General features: G+C 42.0%; 1 protein-coding gene across 1 annotated transcript in view; it reads right to left on the bottom strand.

Annotated features, from left to right (window-relative positions):
- SLC26A4 (solute carrier family 26 member 4) overlaps nucleotides 1-19,283 on the bottom strand; it is a gene marked incomplete at its 5' end in the record, with an annotated part of 41,712 nt that extends 22,429 nt beyond the window's left edge. Inside the window, 9 exons of the mRNA XM_080664883.1 lie at nucleotides 312-425; nucleotides 1,559-1,706; nucleotides 4,682-4,764; nucleotides 4,868-5,020; nucleotides 10,505-10,669; nucleotides 11,287-11,471; nucleotides 13,317-13,427; nucleotides 17,444-17,583; nucleotides 19,120-19,283. Coding sequence (XP_080521009.1) covers nucleotides 312-425; nucleotides 1,559-1,706; nucleotides 4,682-4,764; nucleotides 4,868-5,020; nucleotides 10,505-10,669; nucleotides 11,287-11,471; nucleotides 13,317-13,427; nucleotides 17,444-17,583; nucleotides 19,120-19,283 — 1,263 coding nt within the window. The remainder of the gene's footprint in view (nucleotides 1-311; nucleotides 426-1,558; nucleotides 1,707-4,681; nucleotides 4,765-4,867; nucleotides 5,021-10,504; nucleotides 10,670-11,286; nucleotides 11,472-13,316; nucleotides 13,428-17,443; nucleotides 17,584-19,119) is intronic.
- Nucleotides 19,284-23,257: the final 3,974 nt, after the last annotated feature.

A 23,257-nucleotide genomic window follows, 5' to 3' on the forward strand; every position in this document is an offset into this window, starting at 1 on the left:
GGACAGCATTCTTCCTTACTGGTCCTTTGTCAATTGTTATTGAAAAGCGGGTAAGTGTAACGATCTGCCAGCTCCGCACTGACACAAAGAGATTGGGGAACTGCTGCCTCAGAAAACCACAAATGCTGTTGTTTAAAAGGTTTTTGGTGAGGGGGTGAAACAAGGCAGCCCAGCGTAATCAGATCAGGAAGCACTGCCTCTCTCCTCTCAAAGGCTAATTGTCCTGCTCAGTTCTTGTGCAAGCCGTTCTGAGCCGCCGTTCCAGCGCATTCTTTGCGGTGGATGGATATTTCCACGCTGTTCTTCCCTACCTGTGTCTTTCCTCCCGTGCTCTCCTGGACAGCTGTGCGGGACAGGGCGGTGGTAGCCACAAAACACGAGAAGAACCCGGAGAAGATGTTGCTAATCCCAAAGGCAATGAATTCCTAAGGGAAAGAACAGATGACAGCGATGCCGCAGATATAATCTTTTCAAGCCCCAAGCAATTTAAGGAAGAAGATTAAGAAAGCAAATTTGCAAACCCATCCTGCCTGATAGTCCCAATTTAATTTTTGCCATGGAAGGTGCTTAGAGCCCGGAAAAACATCAGGAGTTTGGGGTCCTTAAGAGCCTAAAAGAGACCTCACTGCTCTCATCATTTTTAAGGCTATGAGGAGCAGTAACTGATGTTTTGCTAAAATGCTTATTTCACTTCCTGGTGAGTGGCATATCTGCTATAACTCTCACAGAAAACATTTTTCTGCTCTCACATAAAGTGTTATTTCTGGGGATGAATATTTGCTATGAAGCATATTATGACTAGGAGAGCTATTATTCTGCTTGATTACTAATCTTTTAACTGCTGTGATTGCTGTGCTGTGTTTTCAGGAACATACCATAACTGAGGATTTGTGAGCTCACCTGGCAATGTGCCAGATGCCTACAAAAATTGTCCTGTGTACATTAATTAACAGTGAACCATCTAAATTTAAAGTGGCCACAACTATTTTTGAAAGTGTTTGTTGCACTGTTTTGCCACCAATAAAAAAATATTACCAGGAGATGTGGGACTACATGAAGAATTCTTATTCTGACCAATTATGTTAACTTTTAATGACATTTAGGACCTGACAGAATTAACTCTTAGATTTCTGGTTACTTCAACTGATTTCTTAAAACTAACGTGATGCAGTGTGCATCTTTTTTAAACAATTTCAAATTCGCACACACAAGAGGGAATCCAACTCAATATAAGATGGGTAGAGGAAACCAATCTCTTCTTTAGCAGATAAGAAAATCTTCCCCATTTATTTATTTTTCTTATTTTCAGCTCTAGAAAACCAATTCAGGCCTGGCCAGTGTGTCAGTGGTTGAGCATCGACCTATGAACCAGTAGGTCAAGGTTCTATTCCCAATCAGGGCACATGCCTGGGGTTGCAGGCTCTATCTCCAGTAGGGAGCGTGCAGAAGGCAGCTGGTCAATGATTCTCATTAATGATGTTTCTATCTCTCTCTCCCTCTCCCTTCCTCTCTGAAATCAATGATATATATAATCAGTTCAGCAAAAGGGTGACCATACCTGGTTCCCATCGATGGTGTAATCATACTTGATGGCGTATACTTTTCCTACAGACACTGCAATAGCGTAAGCCACCACAGCGATGGAAAATGATGCAGCCAGCATCTCAGAAAACAAGTTCACAGGTGGCAGTGCAGGAGGCAAGAACCTAGTGAAAAAGTGCGGTGAATATTTGACCATAATTCTCTCTTCCCACCTCGACAAATGCTAATCAACCCAGCCACAAACTAGACAAGAAAGTACTTGATCCAAGAGGGCAAAAGCACATGAGCATAAGTCGTAGCATCCGCTTTTATAATTTTTAGTCAGAAGTTGGTGTCATCTCATTGGCTGATTTCTTTGTCCCCAAATAAGGAGTCTACAAATGCCACCTTATCTGTACCTCTGATATGAATAAACCTGTCATTGTTGGTTCTTTAATATCATACAATCCTATGCCATGCTCTTTCACACATTAGTGTTTCTCCTTACACAATTTCACCTTAAAGATCTTCGCATTTCAACAATATATACTAGCCACGAAATGAGATTTACCCTGTGTGAAGGGATGTTTATTAAAGAAATAAAGAATATAAGAATAAAGTGGAAAATCCATATCTTAAGATATTTAAAATCTTCTTGAATTCAAAAAAGAGTAAATTTATATAATTATCAGAATGCTTCCTAGTCACAATGCTAACCTATCCCAGTGATCATGGTGGGGTCAAATGACTACTGTTTCACAAAACCAGAGCTTTTCTACAAATTATATAAAGAAAAATCCCCACAAATTTATAACCACTTGGTTGTTTCCAAATATGAAAATTTGGGTGATGACCTTCATGGACCTATATCTTGATGACTGTTCACATGGTATAATTCCAAAGATCCTAGAAAGAAAAATCTCCCCTACCCATCTCACTATGCCTGAAGTTCCTTTAATAGGAAATTACATTTTTCCTCTATAATTAGAGGGATGTGGTAAAGTAAAAATAAGATTCTCATAGACATAAGGTTCTTATATGGATTTATTGGGGACCAAGTGGTGCTAACATAGGATAAAAGGAAACTGCCGACAGAAGCCTCACTTTTACTCCCTTATTGGAGGATTGAAGGGGCCTGAGTAACAAGGTGGGTTAGCCTGACCTTTCTTTTTGCTGTCATCGTACTCATCTTTAACACTCTACTTTTTTTTGCTCTTTTCCAATCTCTTCACTCCACCTTTTCTTTTTCAGTTTTGTTAATGTCTTTAGACTTGTTTCTGTGCAATCCCATTAGATCAGGCAACAAAGTCCTTTCTGGTGGCTTGTTTATAATGGTATAGGCTTGGGTATTTCATTCCTTTAACAAATATTGTCTGGGATCCTACTATGAGATAGGTACTGTGCTAGGAAGACAGAGCTGAGTAAGACAAAGGGGCTCACTGCCTTGAGGAGAAGCCTGTGGTCCCTGTGGCCGGGCAGGTTGGGTTACCTAACCAATCACTCCAGGAGGTCTGTCAGAGGACTCATCGTGACTAAACCCAAGAGCAAGAGACTAGAGATCCATTTTCAGGGGGAGAGCAGCCAGGAGAGCTCTGGATAGGGTAGGAAAGGATGACTTAGGGCAGCAGAAATGAGTATTAATTCATGAAATTGATTTTATCACCTGTATCATTTGCACTGAGGCTATATCAGTGCATATCAATTCATGAAACGTGGATTTATGGGATGAGGCATTTTCTGTGGACCCCCTCTAAGTGTTTCATCTTGGGAAGTCCGACAAAAGGGATCTATAATATATTTTTATGTAGTTGTTTTTAACTACTTAAATAATCTAATTGTTCTGGTGAAAATGCTCTAACTCAAGTAGCCACACTGTATCTTCTATTTCAATTCTGTTCAGCGCTAGGATTTACTATCAAAATGTTGATACTCTAAGGTAGAGCTTCCCAAATATAGCTGGTCATAAGAATCACTGGAAGTGCCTTTGAAAAATATCAATTCCGAGGCCCCTTCCCTGGAAAGCCTGATTTAATAAGTGTGGGGTGGGAACCAGGAATCTTTGTTAACAAGGATCTCATGTGATTCTCACAAAAACGAAAGTCTGAGAAACATTAGAATGGAGAATATGTTAATTAAGCTCGTTGTAGCCAGTTGTAATTTTTCAAATATTTTTTAAACAGATATTAGAAGGAAAATGAGATTGATCAAATGAAAAGGCAGCAGTTCCCTGTGGAACAAGCACTGGGACTCAGCTAGCCCGGGAAATTTCTATTAAGAGCATGGAGACACAAAGATTGGTACAAGGGCCCTCAGCTAGTACTCAGGGGACTAGTACTTAGTGGTTATATAAGAGGAAGTCTAGTCACAAATGCTATAAATTAATGTTACAAATCTAATAAATATTTTGGCTTCTTTTTTAAAATGCCATATGATAAAATTATAGTGTAGGGCACTTGGTTCACTCTTCGAATTTTATGAGAGATCTCATTAGCATTTCACAACAAGCTCGAGCTGAAGTTTCAATAGTTGTCATTACCCTTGTTTTATAGGAGAACACTCCCCCACTTCCCCTACCCACCCACCCCCACCCCACCAGGGCCACGGAACTAGTTGGTGTCAGAGATGGACAAAAGACCTTAGTTCTTTACTTTTCTAATTCACCAAACATATATAAAACTTCCTTTGCAGAGTATACTTTTATTGAAAGGACCAAATGACATAATTATTACCTAAAATTGATTAAATGAAATGGCAGAGAATTTACATCAGATGTCCCTGATTCCTTAAGCAGACTGTCCTCAGTGCAAAAAATTAGAATGTTACTATTCATGATTCTATTTATATTATACTGTAATTATACATATGAGTTTAAATCAGGAGTCTGGTGGTAACTATACACGTTTTGCCACTTTTTAAGAATATGAAGGACAAAGAGAGACCATAATTCAGGCTGCTTTTAAACAAATGAACTGAACTTTATCTATATATATATATACTGTTTATCTGATAGTTTGCACAAATGGGTATTTCTTTAAGATCATACACAAATAGGACTATTGAAGGAGCACCAATGAAATGAAGCTTGTAATAAAAGGTTTCATTTAAATAGAAAGTACTGCCTTAATAAATTAGTATTGCCTAAGAGGAATGCCATACTCACCCCCTTGGGATGGATTTAACAATGCCAGCATTGTAATTTTTTTCCAGGTTGGCTCCATATGAAATGGCAGTAGCAATTATTGTCTGAAATAAAACAAAAGAGGTTTTTAAAAATCCATTTGTTTTAGCAATTCCTTTCTTGTCAAACCAACTAATGCTGAATTTTCTAATTACATATTCTACTTACCACAATTACTTCAATAGGAATAGGGATCGGGATTTTGTGTTTAAATCGATCATTTAATTCCTTAACTGCCATACAGATGATAATGGTGAGTAATCCAGCAATGAAATCAGCAAGATTGGTGTTACCAATATTTTGAAAAGTGTCAACCAGAGTCTGTAAAAAAACGATTTTAGAGTTCTCTTATGAAAAAATTATGATATCAAATAGCATTTAAAAATTACGTAAAATCATAAAGAATATGTTGACTAATACAAAGACCATTAAATGTATCTCAAGTTATTAATGATGGTTTACTTGGAGTAATAAAGCTATGGATGATTTCTACTTTCTTATCCTTTGCTCTCTGTGTTTTTTGCAGTAAAATGAGATCTCTTCACCGGGAGCTGACTGCTTTCCTGTGCTTTTGGTTCCCAAAGCTCAGAGGAGGGAAACACGGAGCAGGGTCTAAGCATGGCTCCCTCCAACACCTGTTTATTTTCCTTGTCTGTGCTAATGCTGGGCAGGCCCTCACTTGTCCCTTTCAGGCACCAGGGAGAGGCAAGGGGCTTAGGAGAGCCAGACCCGGGCTCCAGGGCCACAGGAATGCAGCGTGGGGCTGTGTACATAGGGTGCCTTATTCTCAGGAGTGATACATGCTATGGTGGGTTGGGCTTGGGCCCATGTCCCCACATGTACAGACTGAATAAAGTGGGTCTCTGAGAAAAAATAATGAGATCTCTTAAAAGAAAAAAAAATGTCTTTTACTTGCAGGAAAACTTTAAAAGTTTGCATCTTAAAGTGGTTTTACAGTTGCTATTAACTGGCCTAGTTTTTACCATGTTGATATGGTACTGTTGAAACTAATGACTGATAAATCAAACAGTCCCAATTAGCCAGTATTTTAGGTAAAGCTCTTTCCTAAACCTGAATGATACAGGTGATAATAAAATGCCTAAAATACTTTATATGTAATTACATATGGACTGACCTATTCATTATGGCCAAGAAAGTCATTGAACTGATATATAGGTCAAGTATAAAATTTTGGAAATTAATTTGGTATTTAGTTCAAACTTGAAGATGACTTTAATAAAAGTAACTCTTTCCAACTGGAGAGATAAGCTAGCTCAAGAAAAACTAGTTTTGCTTTGTAAATAGAAGGTTTCTGGGAATAGAGGGATGTTAGCAAGGGAGAATCTCAGGAAAGAACACTAATATGTTTGTTACAGCAACTTCAGTCCTGAAGGAGGCTTGACTTAAAAAGGCATTCATCAATTCTTTGAGACAAATAATCTTCCAGTGAAGATAAAGAGATGGAACATCTCATAATTTATAACATGTACCTTATTTATTTTTATAGGTGAACTATACTTAAAAGAATTATAATGACAATCTGGCAGCAATTACCTATTATGAACATTAAGTAATCTAGGAGTCATTTTGCCGGCAACTTCAACTCTCTGGAATACATTCAAGAGTAAAGGAGCACTGGCTGGTGTTTTTTAGTGGTTAGAACACCACCTCAGACACCAACGTGTCCCATGTTCGATTCCCTGTCAAGGGCACATACCTGGGTTCTGGGTTCAATCCCATCCCAGTCAGAGTGCATGTGGTAGGCAACCAATCGACGTGAGAGAGATGTTTTTCTCTCTCTCTTTCTCTCCCTTCCTTTCTCTCTCTCTCTAAAAAAAAAAAAAAAAAAAAAAAAAAATCAATGGAAAAATGTCCTCCAGTGAAGATTAACAACAACCAAAAAAAGAGTAAAGGAACTGGCTGTCACAGAACAGTCATAGGGATATAAAGCATAGAGACTATAGTCAATAATATTCTGAATACTAGGGGAGGTGCAGGTGAGTGCAGGATTTCTGGGGTGGTCACTTATTAAGTTATGTAATGTCTGGTCACTGGGTTGTACACCTGAATCTAATATAATGATAGATGTCAACTGTAATTGAAAATAAAAAATGATTAAAAAAAAAAGGAGAGAGTAAAACAACGAGGGGAGAAGCTATAGTACAAGCAAAATACCTTCCACCAAGTGCTTGAACTAGAGTGCAGGGTGTTCAGTGGTTAGAGTGTTGGCCCATGAAAGGAAGTGTCCTGGTTTTGATTCCCTGGGCACTGACTGGGGTGTATGCAGGAGGTAACCAATTAATGTGTCTCTTTCACATCAAAGTTTCTCTTTCTCACTCACTCTCTCCCCCTTCCTCCCTCCCTTCCACTCTCTAAAAATCTAAAGAAAAAATATTCTCCAGTGAGGATTTTAAAACAACAATAACAAAGGAAAGCATTGAAAATTAAATCTAATTTAGTTGGTTATTAAAATACTTTATAAAATATGTTTAAATATGGATACACATATAATTCCATGTCCCACCTAGTATTCTAAATTCAAATAATGAAAATGAGCTTTTCAGTAATGGATAATATTTTACCACATTTTCTACTATGCTTGGAGAATTTTAGGACCATTTCATTTAGATAAGTTCTTCATTCTTACCTAGCATTACCTGGGTGTATAAAGTAATAAAAAAAATTATACCTAATATTACATATGAGGAAATTTTTTTAGTTAACTTTTGGAGCCAAATTTATTCCTATAAATATCACAGACCTTTCATAATTACCCTTTGCCATCAGGCATTTCTTGCTATCAGAACTTGTGTATATATATCAACCCTTAAAGTGTTACTTTCTTTTTATTATAATGTCTTAAATTTTACATACTTAAACAGATTCAAAGTAATGAATCTGATCAAGCTTAGGGGTGGCTTTCAAAACTCTCACCATCTAGGCCAGTGGTCGGCAAACCGCGCTCGCGAGCCACATGCGGCTCTTTGGCCCCTTGAGTGTGGCTCTTCCACAAAATACCACGTGTGGGCGTGCACCTACAGTGCGATTGAAACTTCGTGGCCCATGCGCAGAAGTCGGTTTTCGGCCTGGGCAAGTCTATTTTGAAGAAGTGGCGTTAGAACACTCAAGGGGCCAAAGAGCCGCATGTGGCTCGCGAGCCGAGGTTTGCCGACCACTGATCTAGGTAAAGTTTATCAATGTGTTCTTCCTCCTTGTTTGGAGAAAAATGGGGCAGGTAGCAGCAATTCAGTAAGCGTAAAGAAAGTCTTCCTTTGTCGATTATGACAAACCATTCAAAGTGAATGGTAGGAAAACAGTCTCTCTTAAATAGACTCTGATTTACTTAGATAATTGAGTAGCTACATGGTAGCATGAAGAGTATTACTAATTCTGAATAGTTTTTCTGCATCCGATACCCTATTCTGAATACTCTTTTCAGCATCTCTGGCATTTGTGAATTAATGTTTATATATATTTTTTCTTTCCCAATATTTCATCCTCCATTTTTTTTTGTATTCATTATTTCCTGGTATGTGGGTTTGTGTTTTTTGTTGTTGTTTTTTTTTTGTTTTTGGTGTGTGTGTGTGGGTCAATCTAAAATACAACCTTATAACAAAAGGACTGTTAACTACATTCTAAGGAAAGCATCTTCAACAATCTTAGTCTTTCTTGGAGGATTCTACTACCACTCTGCATTTGTGGAAGGATTCTTTCATGAATGATTGTAATTGGTAATGTCATAAGCAAAATTCTCTGTTCACGTACTGAGTGGCTCATTCAACCCTTATGCAATCATTTCCTGACATACTCATGCTTTCTTATCAAAAGAGGAAGCTTATATTCACCCTCACACAGGGATGATTGAAATATCTTCATCTAATTTGGCTGACCTGGGAGGGATTCTTGCAAAATTCTATGACAGGTTGTAACCTGAGACTTCAAAAATAGTGTTCAAAAGGACATGTCAAATAATGATTGTGGTTGGTTTAAAAACTCTTTTGACCTTGTTCTAGTGCTTCCTGATTACTTTAGTCCCTGTTGATAGTGGGATCCTTGGCATCAGCTTCATCTTAAACATAGACCTAGGAGACCAGAAGAACCATTTCAGTTCCCTGTCTACAGAGGTCCAGCATGGCCAGGGCTAACCACTGGCCCAGGCCTCCTGTGATCTGTGTGGATACAGACCTAGCAATGGTCACACAAGGCAGTGAGTGCACTCAGTAAGGGGTATCTGGGTAGATTCAGTGGGTTTGCATAGGGAATGAACGATGCCTGGCATATCGTAGGTAGTCAATAAATACTTACTGATTGAATTAATGTCAAAGAAGGAATAAGTGAATGGTTGATGGAGAAAATGTGATAGCAAGAAAAAGCAGGCTGTCTCGGGGACTGCAAAAGTGAGAGAGCCTGTCAGAAGGCTTCAAATCAAACCAAGGACTTGGTAGGAAAAAAAGCAACAATGACAAAAATAATCCTGAATCAAAAAACAGCCTGTGCTAAAGTGTTCTAATAGACTGAAAGCCTGGGAAGTGGACAATAAGCTCAATTAGGTCTGTTTATCATGATAATGAAAATAATATTACTATGAGTTTTTACTATGTGCCAGATATTGTGCTAAGTGCTATACACAATTTTTCTTTTTTAATCCTCACAACTCTAATAGGTACTATTATTATTCCCATTTTACAATAGAGGACACTGAGGCTTAGAGAAATATAACATGCCCACATTTACATGAATAATAGGTGGTAGAACCAAGACTACAACCAGGCTTATTGAAGTTCAACATCCATGATCTTAACTACTGTTATACTCCCTCCTCTATCACTGCTTAGCATAGTAACTGACCATAATAGGCACTGGATAATATTTGTTGAATGGATGAAGTAATGTGGGATGATGGCACTGTTGTGAAATTGAGAAAATTCCTGACCACCTCACTAGTTTTTAGATATATATGCATAGCCTTACATTGTTTTAGAAGCTAATACATGGATCACTAAAGGACTCCATTCTTAATGTTGACATGTTATTTATGCATATCATTCCCCCCGAGCCAGGGTGACATCATGTTACTATTAGCATCACTTTCAAGCATCAAAAACATGCCTTACATAGAATATATATTTAGATACAAGAACTTTCAATCTAATTAGTGTGCTCTACATCCTTCTTTTGCATCTCTTTTGCATGTTGAATCATCTCTGAATCTAATGTTCCTTTTCATCTATAATTGCTCAGACATTTACATTATACATTTTATGGACTCTCAGAGTTAAAAAGGGCTTTAGAGATGCATGTCCAATTGTTTAATTTTACAAATAAAAAATAAAAGAGCCTTGAGATGTGAAATAATAATTTCAAAGTAACTACTTTTATTGAGTACTTGTTCTGTGCCAGCCAAAATGCTCCTCATCTATCTTTATTTAACTTAGTTGGTAGGTACGATCAGCCATTATCCTACATTATGTACCAGAGGTCACTTAGCTTGTCGGGGCAAAGATAAGACTGGAACTCAAGTCTGTTGCCCCCTGAGCAGTCCTCGCTTCACTATACCACTTTGTTTTCCTTAGTATTTTTAAGTGCAGTGACACTTCTGAAACCATTCTGACCAACTGAGAATAATGATTTGCAAAATCTGCCTCTTTCGATGTTACCCATGATTTTATTGCTTTTTTCAGAGAAGAATGCTTTCAGCGACCCCCAAAGTATGGCATGGAGGGACATAGGCTCTACAGACTCATGTTAAAGAGGAAAAGAACACATTCTCAGTGAGCCATCCCTAGAGTGAGAAGAAACACTTACATAGATAATGGAGAGAACTCCATTGTAGTTCTTGGTTGAAACATTGAGAATGATCTTTAGCTGCGAGACCAACACTTGGAAGGCAGCTGCTGTTGTGAATCCGCCAATCAAAGGATCAGCCAAGTACCTCACTATGAATCCAATCTGCAAACCCCCAAACACCAGCTAGAACAGGAATAGGAAGGACGAATTAAATATTTGCCTGGGAGAAGAACCTACTTGCTGGAACTATTAACAAATCAAACTTGACAGCAATTTTAACTCTGGTAACCTGCCTGTAACAAAAATACTTGTAGGAAACAAATCTGAATTTCTTAATGCTCCACCTCTCCCCTCCATCACTCTACTATGTGAAAAAAGTGGGTACTATTAACCTTGAGGTATTTCTAGATACTAAGAAGAGCAAAAAACATGCACCTATTCCTGTGATCTTTTGCAAAGATAACAAGAAATGAGTTATTCTGACTATTGGACTGAAAATTACAAGCATTGTTTAGAATGAACACCACTATGTTATATTATCTGCCAATAGGAATGCCTTCCTTCTATTGATATAACTGGTCCCCTCCCCTTTTTCATAAATACCCATTGCCTTCATCTCCTAATTGGAATATTAATTGGGCTTCCGCCTGAATCAATGCATTTGGAATAGCTATTCTTATTGATCTCAGTAAATGATTGTTGTCTCTCACTTTGAAGGGCCTTTTATTTTTAGGTCATCAACAGTTAGTTACTGCAAATAAAAATCATGCCAGTCTATATTTTACTTGTAAGTCCATTACCTGTATGATTCCAACCAAAAGAGTAAGGGTGCTCGCAATCAATATTCTTGCTGCATCTCTAGCCCCATTATCTATCATGGTAGCATTTGATATAGTTCCATTACTGCTGGGTACGAGAAATCTTTCATCCGGGGCCAGGCTCAGAACAACAGATCCCACCATTAAACTGACCACTGGGAAAGGTCCTGGGAGAGAAAGTCTCTATCAATTAAAAATTATTAATCACAAGTGTTTAGGTTCAACATGTCATGTCTACATAGGATTAGAAAGATGTGTGAGATAATTAGCTATGATTGGGAAAATCTATATTGTTTGTTCATAAAAGAAGCTAAAAAGCAAATGTTTTAAGGCATTCAGGATCCAGAAATGAGCAAGAGAGAGACAAGCAGGTAGATGATTACAATACAGCATTCAGGATGCTTTCTATGTAAACAGAAAGGGTGTCTAACCTATTCTTGTGTGATCTCCTTTGGTGGTGGTGTGGGGATGGCAGGGGGGAGAGTTGTCAGGTAAAGTTTCCTGGCAGAGGTGGTATACAAGCTGAGTAAACTTGTTCCATCTTACTTTTACTCCTAGAGCATCCAGTGTTCTATTCTGTGGAGCTGAGTACCTTGATCAGTACCACAGGGTTCAAGTTATTATAAAGACACAGTACAGGGAATGTATAGTTTCCCTTTTTCTCTTTTCAAGACAAATTTTTTTTCATATATCAAATGCCAGTCTGTAAGAGTCTATGTTTAAAAAGTACTCCTTTTCTTCCAGCAACTTCTCCACTTACTGCTGATATGTTTGTCCATGGTGATGATGACCCTACCCTTTAATCGTGGAAGGCTTTAACAACTGGGAGGGCTCAGTACCAAAATCCAGTAACCTGGAATGTCTACATGGGTAGAATACCAAAGAGAAAAAAATCAGCTTCTATGTTTCTTACCTCATCAAGCATTTGGTATTGATCAATTCTCCCAGGTGAGGAAGTTCTTTCAATCAATAAAACCTCTTCCTGACCTCCTTCCAGGGACAAAGCAATATGCCAGATATGGGGGGGGACATGCAACTAAGGACAAGGATATGGGTTGGAGATATAGTGGACAGTTGTCTTTGTTTCAAGAGGATTGCCCAGGTAGACATGTCTAGTCAGCGGATGGATGGATGTGCAAAATTACCTCAAGTGTAAACATCAAAGTAGCAGAGTAGCATTAAAACATTTACTTACTAGAACATTCTAGCAAAAGAAAATTCAAATTTTAGATACTGCAGGAAATAAACCTATTTTAAACCTATTTAAGAAGGAAAGCCAAGCTTAGTTTCTAAATTGTTTTGGCACGATTCTGCCAGTCTTCCAATCTTACTGACTTAAACATAAGTATGCTGTTTAATGAAATAATGAATATGTATTTGATGAACATAATTTAGTAAATGCTAAGCCAGTCTGGTAAAACAGTAAGTTCAAAGACCTCTTGAAGATTTTTATGGTCATTTTTTGTTATGGAAGAGAACACTTTCGAAATATGGAGTCAAATCCTATATAATAAAAGGCTAATATGCAAATTGTCCCCTCGGGAGTTCGACCAACCAGGAGTTCGACTGCTCACTATGACGTACGCTGACCACCAGGGGGGTGGCATGGAACGAAGGAAGGCCCTGGCCAGCAGCCAGAAGGCTAAGATTGGCCCTGATCACTGGCCAGACCTAGGGACTCTACCCATGCATGAATTTCGTGCACCGGGCCTCTAGTTTATTATAATAAAAAAAAAAACTAAACCATGCCAAAATATGAAGGTAGGCTGTAATTTTAACAATTTTTCAATTTCTCCACTTCATTGAAAAAGAGTTAACTATAAAGCAAACTGAAGGCAAAGTATTTTGAAAGCTAAGAAGAACCATTTGCATCTCTGAATAGAAAAAGCAGGCAGAGCACTAAAGCCCTATTTCTTTGGAAAACATTAACAAAGATATGGAAGCAAAATACACACGATATGGCCCAAACATATTAAACAGGAATACAAATTGTAGTATATGCTTATAATTACCAACTGAGATGTGTCTTGATGTCCCGAAGATAAAGTACGTCAGGATAGGGAAAAAAGCAGAGTAGAGACCATATCCAACAGGAACCGCAGCTAGTAAAGCGTACGCCATGCCTGAAAGTATATCCAAAGGGTTTGAGTTCACAAACAAAAGTGACGGTATATTTCTACTGTACAAAGAAAGGCCTTTTCATAGAGATTCCCCAATTTGCAGTGTCCTGAGCATTCCCTTATTGTGCCTGCAGTCTGTAGCTAGACTAGTTTGCAGAACATGATTCAAATCTGCTGGGATAATGATTGCATCTACCCAAATCGGTTCTAAAGAACTGACTCAACTGATCAGTAATTGGATCACTCACTGCTCACAGGAGTGGAAAAAGGAATCAAGTCAGTTGTTGATTAAAAAGTTCGTCAATTCAGTCCAAAGGTTTATACTACCAGTTGTGCATTTAGGCAGTTTCACCTGAACTCAGTGTTTCTCTGTGTTCTGAGGGACACAGCCATTGTTGCTCTGCCCTATGTTGTTGGGGAACAGAAATTAGATTCAAACAAAGAAAAAAAATGACAATTGTACAAAGAGGAAGGCAAGACAACGCCTCTGGGATCTCCTCAGACATCAACTTCTCCACTACATTAACCCAAGCAGCTGTGGGTGCATGAATGTCATCTGGTCTGAAGAAATCTCAACCTATCCATGTACATGAGGGGTGGAAGATGAGAATGATGTGCTCTTTTCCTTGGTTAAATACTTCTTACATAGTCAGCACATTTTAGTCCATATTACCTTCCCATATTTCATTCACTTAAAGTGAGAAAAAAATAAAGCCCTTTATAAGAGTAAGAAAAAAAAGTGTGGCTACAACCTAAATATTCTGGCCCATAGGTGCCCCAAAATTATTTTTTGAATGAATGCCTCAAAATAAGGAAGTAGTTAACTAAATTATTCTTTATAAACTTACTCAATGAAATAAAATTGATGTGATGTATAGAAATACATTTACTTGGACATATATGAAGTACAAAAAAAGAGAAAAAGTAGAATTCAAGGTAGTATATGCTCCCACTTTTGTAAAAATAAGCATGCACATTGTATGCATAAAAATAATATGGCCCGAGCCGGTCCTTCTCAAACTTCCATTTCCCAAAACTTGGCTCTGCTGTTCTTACAGGCCTGAAAAGGTGAACTCTTTCAGTTTTCATATAGTGTCCTACTTAGGCACAGCTGCTACCTAAATATACCCTAATCATCCTATATAATAAAAGACTAATATGCTAAGTGTCCAGTCATCCGGTGACCAGTCAACTGTTCAACCAATCAAAGTGTAATATGCTAATGATACCCTAAGGCTGCTCAACCCCTCGCTACAATGTGCACTGACCACCAGGGGGAAGACGCTCCGACCAGTATAGGTTAGCTTGCTGCTGGGGTTCAGCCGATAGGGACTGAGCAAGATGGGCCAGACATGACCTAGAGCCCTCCCGCGGTCTCTCCCCGGCCCCAATCATGCACTGGTGGGGTCCCTTGGCCTGGCCTATGCCCTTTTGCAATCCAGGACCCCTCAGGGGATGTCAGAGAGCCGGTTTCAGCCCAATCCCGCAGGGTTCAGCTGGCAAGCAAGCACTGCTGCGGTGGCAGTGCGAACCTCTCAATTGGGACTGATGGGGTGCGAGACCGATTGGGTGTAAGACCGCAGCAAGCAGTGGGGCCAGGATGAGCAAGAGTGTCAGGTAGGAGCTGCAGGAGGTGCTGTACTGTGAGTTTCGACCCAATCTCCGCAGGCCACTCCGAGAGACCCCACCTGTGCACGAATTCATGCACCCGGCCTCCAGTTTTATTATAAAAGGATTTGGTAAGCCCAACTGGGGTGGTTCAGCGGTTGAGCATCCACCCATGCACCAAGAGGTTGCCAGTTCAATTCCTGATCAGGGCACATGCTTCCTGTCCCCCAGGAGTCAAAGGATGTGGCCATGTCACACCTACGAGAGTCCACTGTGCACACAAGAACTTGTCTTCATTTAACTTAGGAAATGCACAGCCCCATCCCAGGTTCCCATCCACCTCTGTGATTTAAAACATGGTTGACCAGGCCTGACTGGGCAGCTCAGCTGGTTAGAACATTATCCCGATAAGCCAAGATTTCAGGTTTGATCCCCAGGCAGGGCACAAACAAGAATTAGCCAATGCCCTAGCTGGTTTTGCTCAGTGGATAGAGCATCAGCCTGCAGACTGAAGGGTCCCAGATTCCATTCCGGTCAAGGGCACATGCCTGGGTTGTGGGCTCAACCCCCAGTAGAGGGCATGCAGGAAGTAGCGATCAATAATTCTCTCTCATCATTGATGTTTCTATCTCTCTCTCCCTCTCCCTTCCTCTCTGAAATCAATAAAAAATACATTTAGAAAAAAGAATCAACAAATGCCCCCACCAGTGTGGCTTAATGATTGTACATCACCCCCAACACTGGTCAGGGCACATGCCTGGGTTGTGGGCTCTATCCCTGGTAAGGGGCGTGCAGGAGAAAGCCCATCGATGTTCTGCTCTCACATGGATGTTTCTCTTTCTCTCTCCCTCTCCCTCCCTCTCTCTCTAAAAATCAGCTTTAAAATATCAACCAATGAATTCATAAATAAGTGGAACAACAAATTGATGTTTCTCTCTCTCTCTCTCCCTCTTCCTCAAATTAATAAAAAACCAAAACCAAAAAAACATGGTTGACCAGACTGATACTCCACACTGGGACCACAAAACATACTCCTTCTCTGTGGGAATCTACCTGGCCTGCTCTGAGTAATCTTAAGAGCTCCACAAGCAAATTTTGGCTCATGAATTGCTCAACAACTATTTCTAATTTCTGAAACAGTCTATTACCAAGCCATCTTTCGACATTCTTCCCCACCCCACCCCACTTCCCTCATGCAGCAAACTCAGACTAAACCTTTAGGGAAACTCAGCTCCGACAATTCAGCCTACAGGCTGGGTTGAGTGCACCTGTGTGCACTCCCTTAGCAGGCAATGTTACTTATCCTGGTACCACAGCCTTTACACCTAATTGTTATCTATTTTTCCACTGAACTGTGAGCTCCTTGTAAGCAAGTAGTGTATTTTATTCATGCCAGCATACCTAGTGCCTGGCACATAGTAGATGCTCCATAAAATTATAATAAATAAATGAGATTTCTGTTTTCATGATCCAGGGGCTTTGTAGAATTGGGGGGAGGGCAGAAGCAAGTTTGGGGGTGGGGGGCAGAGGAGAATGTTATTTACCAACTAGGCAATGGATTTGCAAGATGCTCATGGAAATGTTATACAAAGCCAGTTTTGTTTGTTTTTTTTTTTAAAGTAATAACCACCTATGCTGGGACATTTTGCCAGAGATTAAAAAAAGGGGACGGATTAAAAAGGAGGGGGAGGGGAACAGAAAAAATACTTATGTGTAGTTCAGGCTAAAATACTTCCTCCACTTTCCTTTAAGCCAGTTTCAAAGGGCAGGTCAAGACCATGTGTGAGATGTAAAGTAACTTTATGGGCTGTAATTATCATTTAAAAAATATATGTAAGCATAATAAAACAAGACAATAGAAAATATCAGCATGCATCACTTGTAGTGAGGTAAATATTATTTAACAAAATGAGCTATATGTGCACAGATTTGATGTAATACATATTTCTTACTGTGAATTATGGCCAATAAAAGTTGGGAAGCCACTGCTTAGGTAATGGGGCTGTAGCTGGGCCATGCAGGGTGGGGAACATCCTGAGAAGTCATTTGGTCTGGCCCTGCCAAGGCATGAGGAGTGAGTTAATTAACTGTTTGACCAAATACAGCAGGCTAATTTTTAAGATGATAATTTTGTATGGCCCGGGAATGATGTTATAAATATCCAAATGGCCCTTGGCAGAAAAAAGGTTCCACCCCTAAGAGAAACAGCATGGTTTCCCAGAAAAAGAACTCTAAGGAAGAGGAAGAGGAGGAAGAAGGATGCAACTTTCTCCACTAAGAGGCTAGAGGAAAGATGACGCCTTCAAAGGTGAGAAGCTCTTGGTACAGACCCATGGGAACCTGGAGGAAGTTATGAACTGCTTCTGGAGACTGATTCACAACCACCTGGGGCCAATCCACCAACACCTTACCTTGCAGCGTACCCACTAGCCCAGTGCTAACTCCTGAAATGATGTCACTGAGCAGCCATTCCTTGACTCGGTATTTGGGGAGCCAGTCCAAGATGGGCAAGAGAGTCTTCAGCACACCAACGGCTCTTTTTCTTGAACAGCTGTCAAAAAGCAAGAAAACTGGGTTTCCAATCTAATCTCAGCCGCAAGCAATCACAAAGTTTTGAACTGAACCCTTCATGTTTTCTAATGTTTACAACTATTTAGAAAGAGAGTGAGGATTGCAAATATCAACACTGAAGTACTGACCATGCTTTTGCCAAGAACTCTATCTACCCTTTAAAATGCACCGTGGTAGGAAACACAGGATTAAGTGTCCCCCACCCCCACCTTCTTAATCCTCTGAGAAAATATCCCTACTCAAGAACCCATTTTCTAGTCCAGCCATACATTGATCAATGGGGAGTCTCTAAATGGAGATTAATTTTCAGACTTCTATCCCCAGGTGCCTTCTTCTACTTCTCTTTTTCTTTTAAGAAAAATAAACATGCTCTGTATATTTTGGCAAAACAAGCTTGGAACCAGTTTTGCAAACCTCTTAGCATGATAAATGCACACCTTGCTGTACCTTGCTATTTACTATTTTTTAAACTCAACAACCAATAGATAAAAGAAAACAATAAGTGAACATTCTTTGACTCCTGATTATGGAATTGTGATTACATATATTTTTAAGTACTTACATGTACTGGATATGTATTTTTAAGAATCCCTAGAGACATACACACACACACACACACACACACACACGCACACACACATATATATGGCAAAAGTATACACACACACGAGACTGGGGCAAAAGAAGGTTCACAGTTGTGAGTATGAGAAACACAAAGTTCATTCTTATCCATTAATTATTGTATTACTTTCCATACAAACAACTGTAAACCTACTTTTGCCCCAACATATATATGGAGAGAAAACAGTGTTGGGGCGGGGGGGGGCAAGTGGGTGGCAATAGATGAAAGAAGATTAACTTTGAGTAGATCATCATTGAAGCTGGGTGATGGGTAAAAACATGGAGACGAGGTTCATTATACTACTATTTACTTTTATATGTATTTTAAATGTTCTATTTTTTAAAAAATGTTTTTAAAGAGAAAATCCGGCAGCAATCGCCGGTTCTCTAATTCTGTGTTTGTGATGTCTAATAACAGGCGGCCGGTTTGGGTGTGGAGACGAACGGAGGCTTCCCCGGGGTCCCCTGCCTAATGTGAAGGCCGCGGAGCACCGCGCTCTCCCGCGTCTGGCTGTCACTCCCTGTCTCTGGGTGGCATCCTGCCTGAAGGAGCTTGGGCTTTCTAGGACTCCTCCTGGTCAGGTGATGACTTTACCCATCATCTCTTTTTAATCGAGCCCCTTTCTTCCCCACTCTCCTCAGCCTGGCCATCTCCAGAAAGCAGCTGGGACCCGCTGGATCCCCAAGGAGCGCTCCAGGTGTCCCCCAAAGAGAAAGAGAGACAGGACTCCCGGGACACCCTCTCCCCAAAGATAAGTTCTGAGACTGGAGTTAACTTCGAAAGGAGAACGACGGAGCCTTCCTCCCACCAGGAAGGACGCATCGCGGACCGCAGAGCCCGAGGCGGGCTTTGGGTGGCGGACGCCCGGGCGTCCCGCCGCGCCCGCCGGCTGACCTGCAGCTCTGGGTCAGTCGCTCCCGCAGCGTCCTGCGCTCCTGCAGGCGCCGCTCGTACTGCTGCTGGAAGGCGAGCTCGCTGTACACCGGCCTCGACACCACGTAGCTGCCGCTGTACTCGGGGAGCGGCGGCGGCTCCGACCTGCGGCCGGGCGCTTCCATGACCTTTGAGGAGGAGAAGGACGGGGAAGGAGGCGATGGAGCCGGGAAGGAGAAGAAACGGTGAAGAGGACGGGACAGGGAGAGGCGACCTGCGGTTAGCCGCCTCCGGGCCCCACCTGTGGCAGCGGGTCCTGGAGAGCCTGGACCGCCAGGGCGCGCAGCCACCCTGGGCGCTCAGCGCCCGCCGCCCGGGGCGCACCGCCACCTGCAGGGGGCCACCTGAAGACCTCCGTTTCCGTAGCCTGCACCTCTTTCCCCGGGCGCCCCGACTCTGAAAGGAGTGAGCCCCGCGTTGGGGGCTTCGGGAGCTGGACCCAGTCAGTCCCCACAGGCGGGCAGCCAGGGCACTGTACGCGTTCTGAAATCTCCCCAAACTCGGGCTGGAACCCGGGCAAGGGCAAGGCTGGAACGGGACCTCGGGAGCATCCCTCCGCCCTCGCCCCCAGCACCTGAGCTGGGCACAGCCTCAGGCGCGCACCAGAGAGAAGCACAGCCCCGCGCCAGTCGTGAGACCCTCCGGCCACGCGCCCGGGGCCCGAGGCTGTGCGCACTGCAGCAGATTCCAGGTGCAGGTCGCCGCTCCCCTGGGGACATAACTTTGGGCGGGTGGGGCAGATCTCTTCTCCCGCCTGTTTCCCGGCTTTCTTCTCACTCTCAGCTTCTCAGAAAGGAAGCTGTCCTGCCCCTGCCCGCCCGCTCCAGGGCCCCACACGGGTCCCATCTCCAACCAGCGACGGCTTCCTGGGAGTCAAGCCCCGGCTGGGTGGCGAGGGCTGCACCTGCAGCGGCGGTCTCACCTGTTGCGGCTCCGCTCGTGCCCCGCCCGGAATGCCCCGGGCACGGCCGTTTCGCTGCCTTTATAGAGCTCGCGGAAGGCAGGGACACGTTTTATTTATGGAGCAATAGAGACACCTAAGTCGAAAAGAGGGACACACAGGCATCTGTCTTTCCCCATCTATCCTGCGGGGAAATAAATCCTACCCCTCCCGCATTCTTTCTCTGTCCAGAATCTTCCTGGCCGTCACTCACGGGGCCACCCGGATGCTCACTAAAGGAGCCTGGGAAGCCAGGGGCAAGGCAGCCCGGGGGTCCTTGTGGCAGTGCAGGGCCCCACGTAGCTGTCAGCGATTGCTGGCCTTGCCCGGGTTGTGCGAATCAGGAACTCCACAGTCTGACGCACAGCTCTCACGCTAGGTGGGGAGGACGGAAGGGGCAGCGGCTGGGTTTGTATTTCTAGAAATACCGACTTTGGATTTCTAGAAAGTCTTTCTTTAGGAGTACCCAGTGAGTGGTGGCTATAGGGAATTCATAATTTACTCATAAATTTAAGATACATAGTTTGCTCTCTCTCACATATTTCACAATCAAAATCAGGTGTCCAGGTGGCCCCTTTCTTACCTGACTGACTCTTTGGTTCTATCTTCTCATTTATCTGGACCATCCAGGAGGGAATATGCTGGACTAGACAGGAATCTAGACCAAAAGAGAGTGAGGGGAAGTCGGATCTATCCTACCGCATCAGTGTTGTTTTCTTCTGAGAAGACTCTTGTTAAAACTGACGTGCAGGTTAAAACGAAGGGAGAGCGAGTTGGGTGAACAGGATGATTGTCTCCTGATTATCAGTGTTCTGAAGCAAACACAGAGAGGCTCTGGACACCAGCCTTCGGGTACCCACCCAGCTGGGAAACACAGACCAGGCAGTTCCCTAAGCGCCGAGAAACAGAACCCAAGTGGAAAGTCCTGACATTGTTCTCCACATGGTGCGCAAAGGAGCTTTTTTTCTGAGAATGAATGAGCCAAAAGCTTTCAACAGATCTTCAAAAGCTTTCTTGACCCAGTAAGGTTATAAACCTTGAAGAAGGGACCTAAAAAGAAAATCCACATCATGAACTGTAGAGTTCTTACTGGATAAGAATTAAGAACTAATGGTTTGTAACTGAGGGCTATTTTGTCCCCCAGGAGACATTTGGCAATGTCCAGAGACATTTTTGGTTGTCACCCCTGGGGGTGGAGTGTTACTGAGAGCTAGTGGATAGAGGCCAGGAGTGCTACTAACATCCTATGATGGAGTTTGCAGTCCCTTTAAGATTCTGTAAGTTATTAAAATGTCCGTTTAGCCCTAGCCGGTTGGCTCAGTGGATTGAGCGTTGGCCCTTCTCGGACTGCAGGGTCCCGGTTTGATTCCAGTCAAGGGCACAGTCCTTAGTTGCAGGCTAGATCCATGGCCTTGGTAGGAGTGCAAGAGTGGGAGGCAACCAATTGATGTGTCTCTCTCACATCCATGTTTCTCTCTCTGTCTCTCCCTCTCCCTTCCACTCTCTCTAAAAATCAATGGAAAAAATATCCTCAGTGAGGATTTTTTTAAAGTACATTTAATAAATTGATATGTGACACTAAACATATATATATATATATATATAGATATATATATAGATATATATATATATATAGATATATATATATATATAGATGCATGTTATATATACATGGGATTTGTGCACTTGAGGCGGGGGCAGGGGGGCGTCAGCCCAGCCTGGGCCCTCTCACAGCCTGGGAGCCCTCAGGAGCACTGCCTTGGAGGCAGGAGAGGCTCCCGCCACCACTGCTGTGCTTGCCAGCTGTGAGTCCCACTCAGGGCTTCTGGCTGAGGGGCACTCCCCCTGTGGGAGCGCGCTGACCACCAGGGGGCAGCTCCTGCATTCAGCATCTGCCCCCTGGTGGTAAGTGAGCATCATAGCGACCAGTCGTTCTGCCATTCGGTTGATTTGCATATTACCCTTTTATTATATAGAGAATATGGAGACATATATAGTACACAGCTATCCATAGTGTGCATGTATTTCTATAAGCACATTATTGTTGGATGTGAAACTCAACTACACTGAAATAGAGGAAAGGATTTGTTTAAAAATATTTTTATCTAGCCCTAACCGGTTTGGCTCAGTGAATAGAGCGTCGGCCTGCGGACTGAAGGGTCCCAGGTTCGATTCCGGTCAAGGGCATGTACCTGGGTTGCGGGCACATCCCCAGTAGGGGGCGTGCAGGAGGCAGCTGATCGATGTCTCTTTCTCATCGATGTTTCTAACTCTCTATCCCTCTCTCTTCCTCTCTGTAAAAAATCAATAAAATATATTAAAAAATATTTTTAACTATATCAGAGAGGAAGGGAGAGGAAAAGAGAAACATCAATGATGAAAAAGAATCACTGATGGGTTGCCTCCTGCACACCCCCTATTGGGGATCAAGCCCACAACCTGGGCATGTGCCCTTGACCAGAATCAAACCCTGTCCACAGGCCAACACTCTATCCACTGAGCCAAACCAGCTAGGGTGAGGAAATGATTTTTTTTAAGTGGATTCTGATTGTACTCACTCTGTAAACCCTCACATACATCTTTACGGTCCAGTTAAGTCACTATCTCCTTCATGAACATTCCTTGATGCTTTCAGTCAGATTAAATTTAATTTCTTTTCTGGATTCTCTTGGTACCTTATCTGATCCTCTCTCTGTTGTTGTTGTTAATCCTCACCTGGGGACATTTTTTTTCCATTGCTTTTCAGAGAGAGTAGAAGAGAGGGGAGAGGGAAAAGGGGGATAAGGGAGAGAGGAGAGAGAGAGAGAGAGAGAGAGAGAGAGAGAGAGAGAGAGAGAGAGGGAGGAAGAGAGCTAATACTCTCTTAAAATGTCTTTTACTATACATCTTAGTATCATAATTTTATTTACATACAAGTCTTATCTCCCTCACTAGACGAAATCTTCTTGAAGACAAACACTTTGACTCCTTTCAACCATTAATGTTTCCTAACAGATAGATTTATAGCCCAAAGATTTTTTAAAATAGTTTATTGATTTTTACAGAGAGAGGAAAGTAGAGTGAGAAACATTCATACAGAGTGAATCTGATCCAGCCAAACGTGGGACATGCACCCTGACCTGGCATCCATCCAGCAACCTTTCAGTACAATGGAGGAGG

Source organism: Plecotus auritus (assembly GCF_963455305.1).
Source record: "Plecotus auritus genome assembly, chromosome: 4".
Taxonomy (NCBI): Eukaryota; Metazoa; Chordata; class Mammalia; order Chiroptera; family Vespertilionidae; genus Plecotus; species Plecotus auritus.